General features: G+C 36.4%; 1 protein-coding gene across 5 annotated transcripts in view; it reads right to left on the reverse strand.

Annotated features, from left to right (window-relative positions):
* Positions 1-12,987, reverse strand: part of PHKA1 (phosphorylase kinase, alpha 1 (muscle)) — a 127,580-nt gene that overhangs the window by 10,181 nt on the left and 104,412 nt on the right. For 2 of the 5 annotated variants that reach the window (XM_011958904.1, XM_011958901.1), the window contains 3 exons: positions 12,658-12,696; positions 10,452-10,502; positions 3,472-3,642 (listed from right to left, as the gene is read on the reverse strand). In XM_011958904.1, the coding sequence (XP_011814294.1) occupies positions 3,472-3,642; positions 10,452-10,502; positions 12,658-12,696 (261 nt within the window). The remainder of the gene's footprint in view (positions 1-3,471; positions 3,643-10,451; positions 10,503-12,657; positions 12,697-12,987) is intronic. The other 3 variants (XM_011958905.1, XM_011958903.1, XM_011958902.1) reach the window with 2 other exon arrangements.

Below are 12,987 nucleotides of genomic sequence, written 5' to 3' on the forward strand. Positions count from 1 at the left end.
GAAGTCAAATTGTCCCTGTTTGCAGATGACATGATTGTATATTTAGAAAACCCCATTGTCTCAGCTCAAAATCCCCTTAAACTGATAAGCAACTTCAGCAAAATCTCAGGATACAAAATCAATGTTCAAAAATCACAAGCATTCCTATACACTTATAATAGACAAACAGAGATCCAAATCATGAGTGAACTCCCATTCTCAATTGCTACAAAGAGAATAAAATACCTAGGAATACAACATAAAAGGGATGTGAAGGACCCCTTCAAGGAGAACTACAAACCACTGCTCAACAAAATAAAAGAGGACACAAACAAATGGAAGAACATTCCCTGCTCATGGATAGGAAGAATCAATATCATGAAAATGGCCATACTGCTCAAGATAATTTATAGATTCAATATCATCCCCATCAAGCTACCAATGACTTTCTTCAAAGAACTGGAAAAAACTGCTTTGAAGTTCATATGGTACCAAAAAAGAGCCCGCATTGCCAAGTCAATCCTAAGAAAAAGAACAAAGCTGTAGGCATCATGCTACCTGACTTCAAACTATACAATAAGGCTACAGTAACCAAAACAGCATGGTACTGGTACCAAAACAGAGATATAGACCAATGGAACAGAACAGAGCCCTCAGAAATAACACCACACACCTACAACCATCTGATCTTTGACAAACCTGACGAAAACAAGCAATGGGGGAAGGATTCCCTATTTAATAAATGGTGCTGGGAAAACTGGCTAGCCATATGTAGAAAGCTGAAACTGGATCCCTTCCTTACACCTTATACAAAAATTGATTCAAGATGGATTAAAGACTTAAATGTTAGACCTAAAACCATAAAAACCCTAGAAGAAAACCTAGGCAATACCATTCAGGATATAGGCATGGGCAAGGACTTCATGACTAAAACACCAAAAGCAATGGCAACAAAAGCCAAAATTGACAAATGGGGTCTAATTAAACTAAAGAGCTTCTGCACAGCAAAAGAAACTATCATCAGAGTGAACAGGCAACCTACAGAATGGGAGAAAATTTTTGCAATCTACCCATCTGACAAAGGGCTAATATCCAGAATCTACAAAGAACTTAAACAAATTTACAAGAAAAAAAAAAAACATCAAAAAGTGGGCAAAGGATATGAACAGACACTTCTCAAAAGACGACATTCATACAGCCAACAGACACATGAAAAAATGCTCATCATCACTGGCCATCAGAGAAATGCAAATCAAAACCCCAGTGAGATACCATCTCACACCAGTTAGAATGGTGATCATTAAAAAGTCAGGAAACAACAGGTGCTGGAGAGGATGTGGAGAAATAGGAACGCTTTTATACGGTTGGTGGGACTGTAAACTACTTGAATCATTGTGTGGAAGACAGTGTGGCGATTCCTCAAGGATCTAGATCTAGAAATACCATTTGACCCAGCAATCCCATTACTAGGTATATACCCAAAGTATTATAAATCATGCTACTATAAAGACACATGCACACGTATGTTTACTGTGGCACTATTCACAATAGCAAAGACTTGGAACCAACCCAAATGTCTATCAATGATAGACTAGTTTAAGAAAATGTGGCACATATACACCATGAAATAGTAAGCAGCCATAAAAAAGGATGAGTTCATGTCCTCTGCAGGGACATGGATGAAGCTGGAAACCATCATTCTCAGCAAACTATCACAAGGACAGAAAACCAAACACGACATGTTCTCACTCATAGGTGGGAATTGAACAATGAGAACACTTGGTCACAGGGTGGGGAACATCATACACCAGGGCCTGTCACGGGGTGGGGATCGGGGGGAGGGATAGCATTGGGAGAAATACCTAATGTAAATGACGGGTTGATGGGTGCAGTGGGCCAGCATAGCACATGTATACCTATGTAACGAGCCTGCACACTGTGCTTGTGTACCCTACAACTTAAAGTATAGTAATAATAAAAAAATTTTAAAAAAAACCTTTACAGAATTTAAAGAGTATTCACGCAAATCAAATTTGTCGTTCCTAGCACGCCAATACTTTTAGAATTTTAAAGTCATTTATAGAACTGGCTGTTGTTCCTTATTACAGTATTCAACAAAGCTATCTGTCACTGGGTATAACTCTAAGTATCTTTATAACAATGCTTTCAGAAATGCCAAGTTTAATTACTGCACATTGCATGTTGTATATGACAGATATTGGTTTATGAATGATTCAAAATAATATATTTTCATTTAAATTTTAAGTGCTTTTCTCTGAATATGAAGTCTTAATCTGAAAATGAAATCAAGACATGCATTTATCAGACATGTATCATTACTACATTTTCTAGTTAAGCATCCCATCCCCCCATAAATACTCTTAGCCTGCTCTTGTTTTTCCATAGTACTTATTGTCTTTTAACATTCTAGATACTTCGCTTATTTACTGTTTATTATTTATAATTTGTTTCTCCCTAGTAGAATATAAGTTCAAGGAGAATGAAGATTATTATCTGTTTTGTTCTTTGCTGTATGAGCACATAGAACATTGCCAAAATCCATGCATAACTGAAGAGATAAAATTATATTTATCACCATTGTGCTATAGAAGTTAGCTGCAAAAAAAGCAAGTTCTCAGTACTCTTCAAAAGGAAGATTGCCAGAGCCCATAGTCTGAGGAATCAACTTTTACCTTTCCAAAAGATCACCTGATTCTGTCCTTGGAAGAATATCAGTGCCCAGAGGGGAAAAAACATAACTAAAGGGTTTGAAGTCCTGGATGAAGTGAACTTCAGGTCCTTATTAAAGCCAATGATGTAGAAAGTGGCACCTAAGACACTATGAAGGAGACCTATGCATGAGCACAATAGTCTACTTGGCCCTCTAAAACTGTCAACACCATAATAGTGTGACATGCCCTTAAATTTCTTTGGCCAAATAGGCCTTCAAAAAAAAAAAAATGTTGGTCACATCAAAGAGTCTCTGAACTATTACCATCATTAAGACTTTGCATTTATTTAGTAATTTTCATCCAAGAAAAAATATAGGTAAGAGCTCCTAACACAAACTCCCCAAGTACTGCATTTGTTTTACTCTACTGATACTTGATTAGGAATAGCACGTTGCTACAAATAACATTTACAACCCTCCACAGCTACATAGAAAGTTAGCTCTTTAGTACAAAATTCATTTGATTAGCAGCAAATGTATTACAATGTCCAACTGTGGCCAAAAGCAGAGAAGTGATGATTTTAAAAGTCCAATTTAGAAACAAGACTACAGCAACAATAATAGAAAGAGATTAAATTATTAATAATGCCACAATAACAAATCAACTGTTTCATTTTTATGTTTTCTTCTTGGTTTCATCTATATGAGTTATGACTTTTACATAATTGCAGTGATTATATTACAGTCATGTCATATCCCTGCCAAGGAGACTGAGAATTTCAAGGGGGAAAAATGAGACATCAACAATGTATTATGCTCACCTTCTGCAAAACTTTCCATACTTTTTGATAAAATCCAACTGGGACTCTATTCAGTGCCCCATCCAGCCTTCTTCGGCGTTGCCACTGACCTTGACGACTATCTTTAGGTGACTGCTGATCATATGCGCCAGGAAAGGACCCACTACTTGGAGTCATAGAGGTTCCAGGTGACTTGGAAGAGGAGAGGAAAGAATATCAATCAAAAGTTATCTCTGTTTCTATGATAAAGTCTTTGAACTTTATAGTGAACAATAAAGATACTCTGCAGAATTATAAACCAAATATTAAGTGGAGCAGCAAAGATCAAGAGGTTATAGTGAAGCTAGTAGACTTATATGTAGCTAGCAGTGCTGTATGTTGGTATAATCCTTTTTGAAAGCAATCTGGTGATACATGAGAAGAGCCATAAAAATACTGATGATATGGGACATTCTTAGCTGTCTCTTTACCTGATTATCTCTGTTAAACTTCTAGCTGGTCCTTGGTTTAGTTTGTTGCTCTCATGGGCCATAAGACGAGCCATAATAAATTTAAAATAGAAATCATACAAAGTATGTTCTCTAATCACAACATAATTAGAAGTCAGTAACAGAAAGAAATTAAGGAAATTTACAAATATGTGGAAATTAAACAACACACTTCTAAATAATAAATGCATTAAGAAAAAATCACTAGCAAAATTAGAAAATAATGAAATGAATGAAAACAAAAGCACAACATAGCAAAACTTATGGGATGCAGCTAAAACAGCGCTTAATGAACAATTTATGTTATAAATGCCTGTATTAAAGAAAGGATAAATATCTCAAATCAATAAACAAACTTTCCATTTTAAGAAAGAAGAGCAAACTAAATTGAAAGCAAGCAGAAGGAAGGAAATAATAAGGATTAGAGTGGAAAGAAATGAAATAGAGTCTAGAAACACACTAGGGAAAGCATATGAACTCCCAATATTTTCCTATGAAAATATCAACAAAATAGACAAAGCTTTAGCTAGAAGGACCAAGAAAGAAAAAGTAAATAAAGATATCAATTCTGACCTTCAGAAAGAAAAAGGATTATGAGGACATACCATCCGCAGCCATATGCTGACAAACTACATAATCTCAATGAAACAAATTCCTAGAAAGACACAAACTACCCAAACCAACTCAAAAAGAAAGAGAACATCTTAATAGACCTATTACAAACAAATATATCAAATTAGTAAGTACAAAACTTCCTACAAAGTATGGGTGCTTGGCTCGTGGTGCATGGGCATATGGCTCGTGCCGGTATTCCCAGCTACTTGGGAGGCTGAGGCGGAAGGATTGCATGAGTCCCAGAGTTTGAGACCAGCTTGGGTAATATCTTTAGACCCTGTCCCAAACGAACAAACAAACAAATAAACAAACGTTCCCACATAGTAGTAAAGCCCATGCACAAATGGGTTAACTGGTTAATTCTACAAAACATTTAAAGAGGAATTAATACTAACTCTTCACAACCTCTTCCAAAAAAGAGAAGGGAACATTTCCCAACTCATTCTATGAGGTCAATATTACCCAGATACAAAATCAGACAAAGATGTTACTAGAAAACTACAGTTTAATATCCTTTATGAATATAGTTGCAAAAATCCTCCACGAAATACTAGAAAACCAAATTCAGTGATATACTAAAAGGATTATACAACATGAAGTGGAACTTACTCCAGAAATTCAAGGCTGTTTTAACATCTGAACATCAATTAATGTAATACACTACATCAACATAATAAAAGTTAAAAAACACATCATCTTAGTAGATACAGAAAAAAACACGTAACAAAATTCAACACATCTTCATGATAAAAACACTCAACAAACTAGGAACAGAAAGGAACTTCCTCAATCTAATAAATGTTTAGACTTTTTTCCTACAACAACCCACAGCTAACATCATAATGAGTGGTTGAAGACTGAAGCTTTCCCCCCGAAGATCAGAACAAGACAAGGATGCCCACTCTTATCACTCCTATTCAACATTTTACAGGAGGCTTGAGCCAGGGAGATCAAGTAAGAAAAGAAATAAAAGGCATCCAGATTGGAATGGAAGAAGTAAAAACTATGTGCAGATGACATGATCTTGTATGTAGAAAGTTCTAAGGAATTCACTAACAAGCAACTACAACTAATAAATGAGTTCAGTAAAGTTTCATGATATAAGATCAATAACAAAAATCAATTATATTTTACTTGAGTAGACATTTCACCAAAGATGATATACAAATAGCCACCACATACATGTGAAGATGCTCAACATCACTAATCATCATGGAAATGCGAATCAAAGCACAATGAGCTATCACCTCACACCTGTTAGGATGCCCATGGTTAAAAAAAACACCCAAAGATAACACGTATTGGTGAGAATGTGAAGAAATTAGGACCCTTGTACACTGTTGCTGGGAATGTAAAATGGTACAGCCACTATAGAACACATTATGGAGGTTCCTCAAAAATTAAAAATAGAACTACCATATGATTCAACAATCCCACTTCTGGATATGTATCCAAAAGAATTGAAATCAGAATCTTGCAGAGATATTTGCATGCCCATGTTCAATGCAGCATTATTTACAATAGTCAAGATATGAAAACAACCTAAATGTATATCAACAACTGAATGGCAAAAGAAAATGTGGTAATAGACCGGGCGCGGTGGCTCAAGCCTGTAATCCCAGCACTTTGGGAGGCCGAGACGGGTGGATCACGAGGTCAGGAGATCGAGACCATCCTGGTCTACACGGTGAAACCCCGTCTCTACTAAAAAAAAAAAAAATACAAAAAAAAAATAGCCGGGCGAGATGGCGGGCGCCTGTAGTCCCAGCTACTCAGGAGGCTGAGGCAGGAGAATGGCGTAAACCCGGGAGGCGGAGCTTGCAGTGAGCCGAGATCGCGCCACTGCACTCCAGCCTGGGCCACAGAGCGAGACTCCGTCTCAAAAAAAAAAACAAAAAAAGAAAAGAAAATGTGGTAATACATAAAATGGAATATTATTCAGCCTTTAAAAAAGGAAATTTTGCAAAATATGACAGTGTGGATGAACCTGGAGGACACCATGCTATGAGAAATAAGCCAGTCACAGAAGAACAAATTCTGTATGATTCCAGTTGTGTAATGTATCTGAAACAGCCAGATTCTTAGAAGCAGAGAGTAGAACGGTAGTTGTCAGGGGCTGGGTAGAGGGGAAAATGAGAACTTGCTACTCAATGGGTATAAAGTTTCAGTTATGTAAGATGAAAATGTTCTAGAGATCTACTGTATAACATCAAGCCTATAGTTAATGATACTGTATTGTACACTTAAAAAATTTTTTAAAGAGTAGATCTCACGTTACATGTCTTACTATAACAAAAAAAAATCAACTGAATTTGTAAACAACAGCAATCAACAATACTAAAATAAAATTAAGAAAACAATTCCATTTAAAATAACATTAAGAGGCCGGGCGCGGTGGCTCAAGCCTGTAATCCCAGCACTTTGGGAGGCCGAGACGGGCGGATCACGAGGTCAGGAGATCGAGACCATCCTGGCTAACACGGTGAAACCCCGTCTCTACTAAAAATACAAAAAAAAAAACTAGCCGGGCGAGGTGGCGGGCGCCTGTAGTCCCAGCTACTCAGGAGGCTGAGGCAGGAGAATGGCGTAAACCCGGGAGGCGGAGCTTGCAGTGAGCTGAGATCCGGCCACTGCACTCCAGTCCGGGCGACAGAGCGAGACTCCGCCTCAAAAAAATAAAAAATAATAACATTAAGAATAATAAAATATGTAGGAATAAATTTAACAAAAGAAGTCCAAAACAAATACTCTGAAAACTATAAAACATGTTGAAAGAAATTAAAGACCTAAATAAATTGAAATATAGTCCCATGTTCATGGGTCAGAAGACTTACCATTATTAAGATGGCAATATTTCAAAAACCGATCTACAGACTGAACACAATCTCTATCAACATACCAGCTGGGATCTTTGCAGAAATTGACAAGCTGATCCTAACATTCATATTTAAAAAGAAGACTGAAGTTGGAGAGCTCACACGTCCTGATTTCAAAATTTGCTCTAAAGCTATCAAAACTACAAAACTATCAAAACTGTGTCATACTGGTATAGAATAGACATGTAGATCTATGGAATTGAACAGGGAGTTCAAAAATAAACCGTTGTATTTTGGTCAACTAATTTTCAACAAGGATGCCAAGATAATTAAATGAGGGAAAAATAGCCTTCTCAACAAATGGTGCTGGAACAGTGACATCCACATACAAAAGAATGAAGTTGAACTCTCTACCTTATACCACACACAAAAATTAAGCCCACTGTGCAGAAAAGAGTTAAGACAGTAGGCCAGAACTGCTATTGGATTCTGGGAGAGGCCTCACCATTCCCAGAACTAGTAACAGTGACTTACCACACCTAATCTCTACAAACACTGTGGTTTATGTTGAACATTTGCTTTCTTTCTGGGAGTCCAGAGTTTTGGTACATGCCAGACAGAGGTTGTTTACGGACCAGCCCTCAACAAGAACAATGGGTGCTGAGTCTTTAATGAGCTTCCTTGGTTGGCAATGACATCTTGTCACAACTCATTGCTGGGTGACTCCACTGACAGAGTACTCTGGAAGCTTGTGTCTGTTTTCCCCAGACTTTGACCAATGACTCTTTTACATTTTTTTTTAACTTTTGTAGGTACGTAGTAGGTTTATATATTTATGAGGTATGAGACACTTTATTACAGGCATACAATGCATGATAACCATATCAGGGAAAATGGGGTATCCATTATCTCAAGCATTTATCCTTCCTTTGTGTTACAAACAACCTAATTACACTTTTTATTATCTTAAAATGTACAATAAATTATTGTTGACTGTAGTTTGCACTATGCCCAATGCATCTTGTACCCTTTTGGTGTAATAAACCGTAGCAGTGAGTATGACTATATGCTGAGTCCTATGAGTCCTCCTAGTGAATCATTAAATCTGAGGTGATCTTGGGGACCCCTCCATACATAATCATAGACCTAAATATAACAGCTAACTCTATAAAACCCTTAGAACACAAATAGGAATAAATCTTTGTGACCTTGGGTTAGGCAAAGCCTTCTTAGATATGACACCAAAAACATCATGAGTAACAAAAGAAAAATAGACAAATTGGACTTTGTCGAAATTAAAAACTTTTGTTGTTCAAAGAATACCATTAAGAGAGTAAAAAGACAACCCACGGGATGGGAGAAAATATTTGCAAATTACATATCTTAAAAGGGACTTATATCCAGAATATATAAAGAATCCTTGCAACTCAACAATAAAAAGACCAAAAAAAAAAAAAATTAAAATAGGCACAAATGTGAACTGACATTTCTCTAAAGAAGATAAACAAATGGCCACTGGGCACGAGAAAAGATGCTCATTATCATTAGCTATTAGGGAAATGCAAATCAAAACCACAATGAGATACCAGTTCACACCCACCAGGATGGCTATAATTAAAAAAATAGACAATTGTAAGGGTTGGTGAAGATGTGAAGAAATTGGAACTCTCATACATTGCTGGTGGGAATGTAAAATGGTACAGCCAGTTTGGACATGTCTGGCAGTTCTTCAGAATGTGAAACATAGTTACCATACGACCCAGCACTTCCACTCCTAGATATATATCCAAAAGAAGTGAAACATTTGTCCATACAAAAACTTGTACATGAAGGTTCATTGTAGAATTATTCATAGTAGCCAAAAAGTGGAAACAATCCAGGTGTCCATCAACTGATGAATGGATAAATGTGGTACATTAATTTAATAGGGTATTATTCACCAATGAAAAAAATAAACTTTTGATACATGCTAAAACATAATGAACTTTGAAACAATTATACTAAGTAAAGGATAAAAAACATTGGGCAAAATGGTTAACAGTTTAAATTCAGAAATAAACATAAGATAGAAGATAACAGAAATACTTTCTGAGAAAATAACTTCTCACATTTTAATTTGGGCCAAATGCCTAAATCACCAACCAATGCAATGTAAAAGAGAAAAGAGTCCCCAAACATTTCTATTGGCAAGTGATTATCGCACTGATCTGTTGAGTAGATGAACTGCCATTTAATTCATCTTCACTTTCTTGTTTATACCACCAAGATTCTAGGCTGTTGATTGTGAGGTCAAACCAGAAAGGGTATAGATCTGATAAAGTACAATTCAGACTGTTTTCCAAAGCCAAATATCAATCATTTTGAGTTTTTAAATTTTCTTCTATACCCCTGTCCTATGTTAATGTGGATATGATAGAGTTGGCCAAGTCTTATTAGTTTATTACAGGGTATTTGATTAAGGTTAACCAAAATACTAATATTGTTTCCAATAATTTTCCATTTTTTGTTTGGTTATTGTCTAGTCTAAATCTCTTCAGCTTGAGAAATCTGAAATCATAGGCCATTATGTGTCTTTGATTTGAATCAAATAAATTTAATTAGAGGTCAGTCTTCCTAAATTGTAAGCTTCATGAGGGCAAGGACCACATCCATTTTGTTCACAGTACCTGGCACAAAACTGGCACTCAATATTTACTAAATGAATTCATAATCAGAAGAATAGCTAACCCAGTGGTTTTCAAACTTAAAAATTCATCAGAATCATATAAATAAAACAGATTACTGGGCCTCATCCCCAGTCTTTCTGACTCAGTGTACTCAGGGTGGGACCAAGAATTTATACTTAACCAATAATTGAATTTTGTTTTCTGAAATCAAAAAGAGGTTGGAGTTGAACTCCTTTCCCTACCTTATTGGAAAATAAGTGAAAAGATTCACCCCATATATGAAATTGCTGTATACTTACTTTAATTCTTGATTAATTTTGTTTTTCTTTTTAGTCAACCAGTATATGCTATGATTTATATAAGTGCATATTCAAAGCACATGTGAATGGCATATATGAGAAGATCATAGCAGTTACCAGAAAAGATGGTGACATTAAATCTATACCCAGGGGATGACCACCATTGGACTATGAGAAGAAATTGAGAAAATAAAATTTTAAAACTATGAGGCCAGGAAACAATTATTTGTACTTTTACGTCACTAGTGGAGTAAAAATACAGACTATTTCAGTATGTAGTCAGCACAAAATCATTAAAAAGCTGATGAAATAGCTTTACTCTAGAAGCCATGGTGAAGGGAAAAGAAATAAAAATACCCTTATAATGTTTTTTTTCCATAATGAGAAAAGAGGGCATTTTCGAGTGATAGGGAAAAAATGGCTTAGAACAATACAAAATACCAGACAGGCAGGTGAGGATGGAAGTTAATATTTAGAAATAAGAAAGTAATGCAAATTTAGGACTCTCAATCCTCCAAATTACAGTCCTAGTGATTTTGTCTCCCTTGAAAACCTGTAGGTAGTGAATGTGTAGAAAAAACTTAAATGATGTAGTTGGGTAGGTCAAGTCTCAATATCATATTAATCTAGCTGGGAACATGTACTTCAAGTTGTAAATATATAATGAACTTAAAAGTAATACTGAGTGACAATCAACAATTATAAAATGTTTATCCAATAACTCTCAACCAAATCAAAGATTATTTACTAATAATGCCAGTGTAACTAACTATTCAGTACTGAATGTAGTTCTTTCACGTTTCAAATAGGAAAATGTTCAGATTATTCAAATTATTTGAGAAAACTGTGAAGTGAACACAAGGCCCTTTTCATACTTATTCTCCATTTTCATACTTATTCTTGCATAAATATAAACACCATAGGGTATTTGATGGGTGTACTCAAGTTACCTCAAATTAAGCTTCAAGCATTGGCTCATTGTCTTTCTAAAGGGTTTCTAATTTCTTTTAAAAAAACCAAACAGTAAGGTGGTGTCATGCCTTAGTCCCAGCCATTCTGGAAACTGAGGTAGAAGGAGTGCATGAATCCAGGATTTTGTGCCTGTGAATAGCCACTGCACTCCAGCCTGGACAACACAGTGAGACCCCAGTGCTAAAAAACTTTAAAAAAAGAAACAAAAACTAAAAATAAAACTTCAAATTTCCATTTCACCTCTCCTCTTCTGGAGGTGTTTCTATACTGCAAGCTATCACAATTCTACTCTGAAAATAGGAGGAGTAGTTTTAAGTAGTTTTAAGCTTTTCATAAAATGTGCTTCTAGGAGAGGCCAAATCAGTAATTTCTCAACTTGGAGATCTTGAAACCACATGACTTCCTAGAGTTTTAAAAATAAGCTATGGAAGCTTCTGTTAACTATTTCCTTATATAATGCAACCACTCTCTATTCTCACCTGCAGGAAAAATTAAGAGACTACAACATGGTATTTAGTGACTCCCACTATCTCCCAGACTGATTTAGATGTTTCTCCCTCTATGTGTCCACAACACCTTTTGTATATCTTGTTAAATAAAAAATTATTCAATGATACTTGTCAAAGCACGGTAAGGAAGACTTTATTCAGGACCATTGTTAATAGGTACAGAACCATTGCAAAGAGATCTTGCAGTAAGGGAGAAAGATTGGGTTCCCCTCTGAATACAACATAAGCAAGTGGGAATTTATAGCCAAGGGGTGGAAAATTACTAAGAGAGAAACATCAGAGGGTAGGGAGGATTCTGGCTAAACCATTCTAACAGGATTTTTGCTGAAGACAGGCCAGGGTGACTGGACATCACCTGAGGGTGGTAGAAGATGGGCAGCCTGATCAGATATCAAGGATGATAAGATATCGAGGATAGGGGTTTCTGGCTAAACTGACTTAGCAGGGTTCTCTTGCTAAAGCTGGATTTTACAAGAAAGTGCACAAATGGGCCTAGGAAAAGGTTCAGAAGCCAACCTAAACTCTGGCCAAGCAAAAACTCTTTGCTTGAAGTCTACGTCTTGTTTTATAAAGAAAATTAATTCCAAAATTACATCAGTCCTAATAATAGAAACTCAGGGTTTCAAGTTCTTGTTATCAGATGCAAGTTACTTTCCTTAAAATTAGCAAATTACTTTGGTCCAGAAAACGGAAAGCTGTCTGCAAAATGACTGTTATAAAGGCAATTCAAACAATCTACTCCAAGACTTGTTATCTTATTTGTAAAAAGGCCATGAGCTCATGCATGTTATATAGAACTAAAGGTAAGTTAAACCATGTTAAATGATCCCTAGTTGTTTCACCTGACTCTCAGCTGAGATTGACAGTCTACGAAATTCCACCTGAAAAATAAATGGCTCAAATTAAACTCAGAATGTGAAACAAAATAAATGACCCAACAAAGTCTGATTCCAAAGAAATGTTCTTTTTTTTTTTTTGGAGACGGAGTCTTGCTCTGTCGCCCAGGCTGGAGTGCAGTGGCTCGCCCAGGCTGGAGTGCAGTGGCTGGATCTCAGCTCACTGCAACCTCCGCCTCCCGGGTTTACGCCATTCTCCTGCCTCAGCCTCCCGAGTAGCTGGGACCACAGGCGCTGGCCACCTCGCCCGGCTAGTTTTTTTTTTGTATTTTTAGT

The sequence above is a fragment of the Colobus angolensis genome, unplaced genomic scaffold (assembly GCF_000951035.1).
Source record: "Colobus angolensis palliatus isolate OR3802 unplaced genomic scaffold, Cang.pa_1.0 Scaffold479, whole genome shotgun sequence".
In the NCBI taxonomy this organism is placed as follows: Eukaryota; Metazoa; Chordata; class Mammalia; order Primates; family Cercopithecidae; genus Colobus; species Colobus angolensis.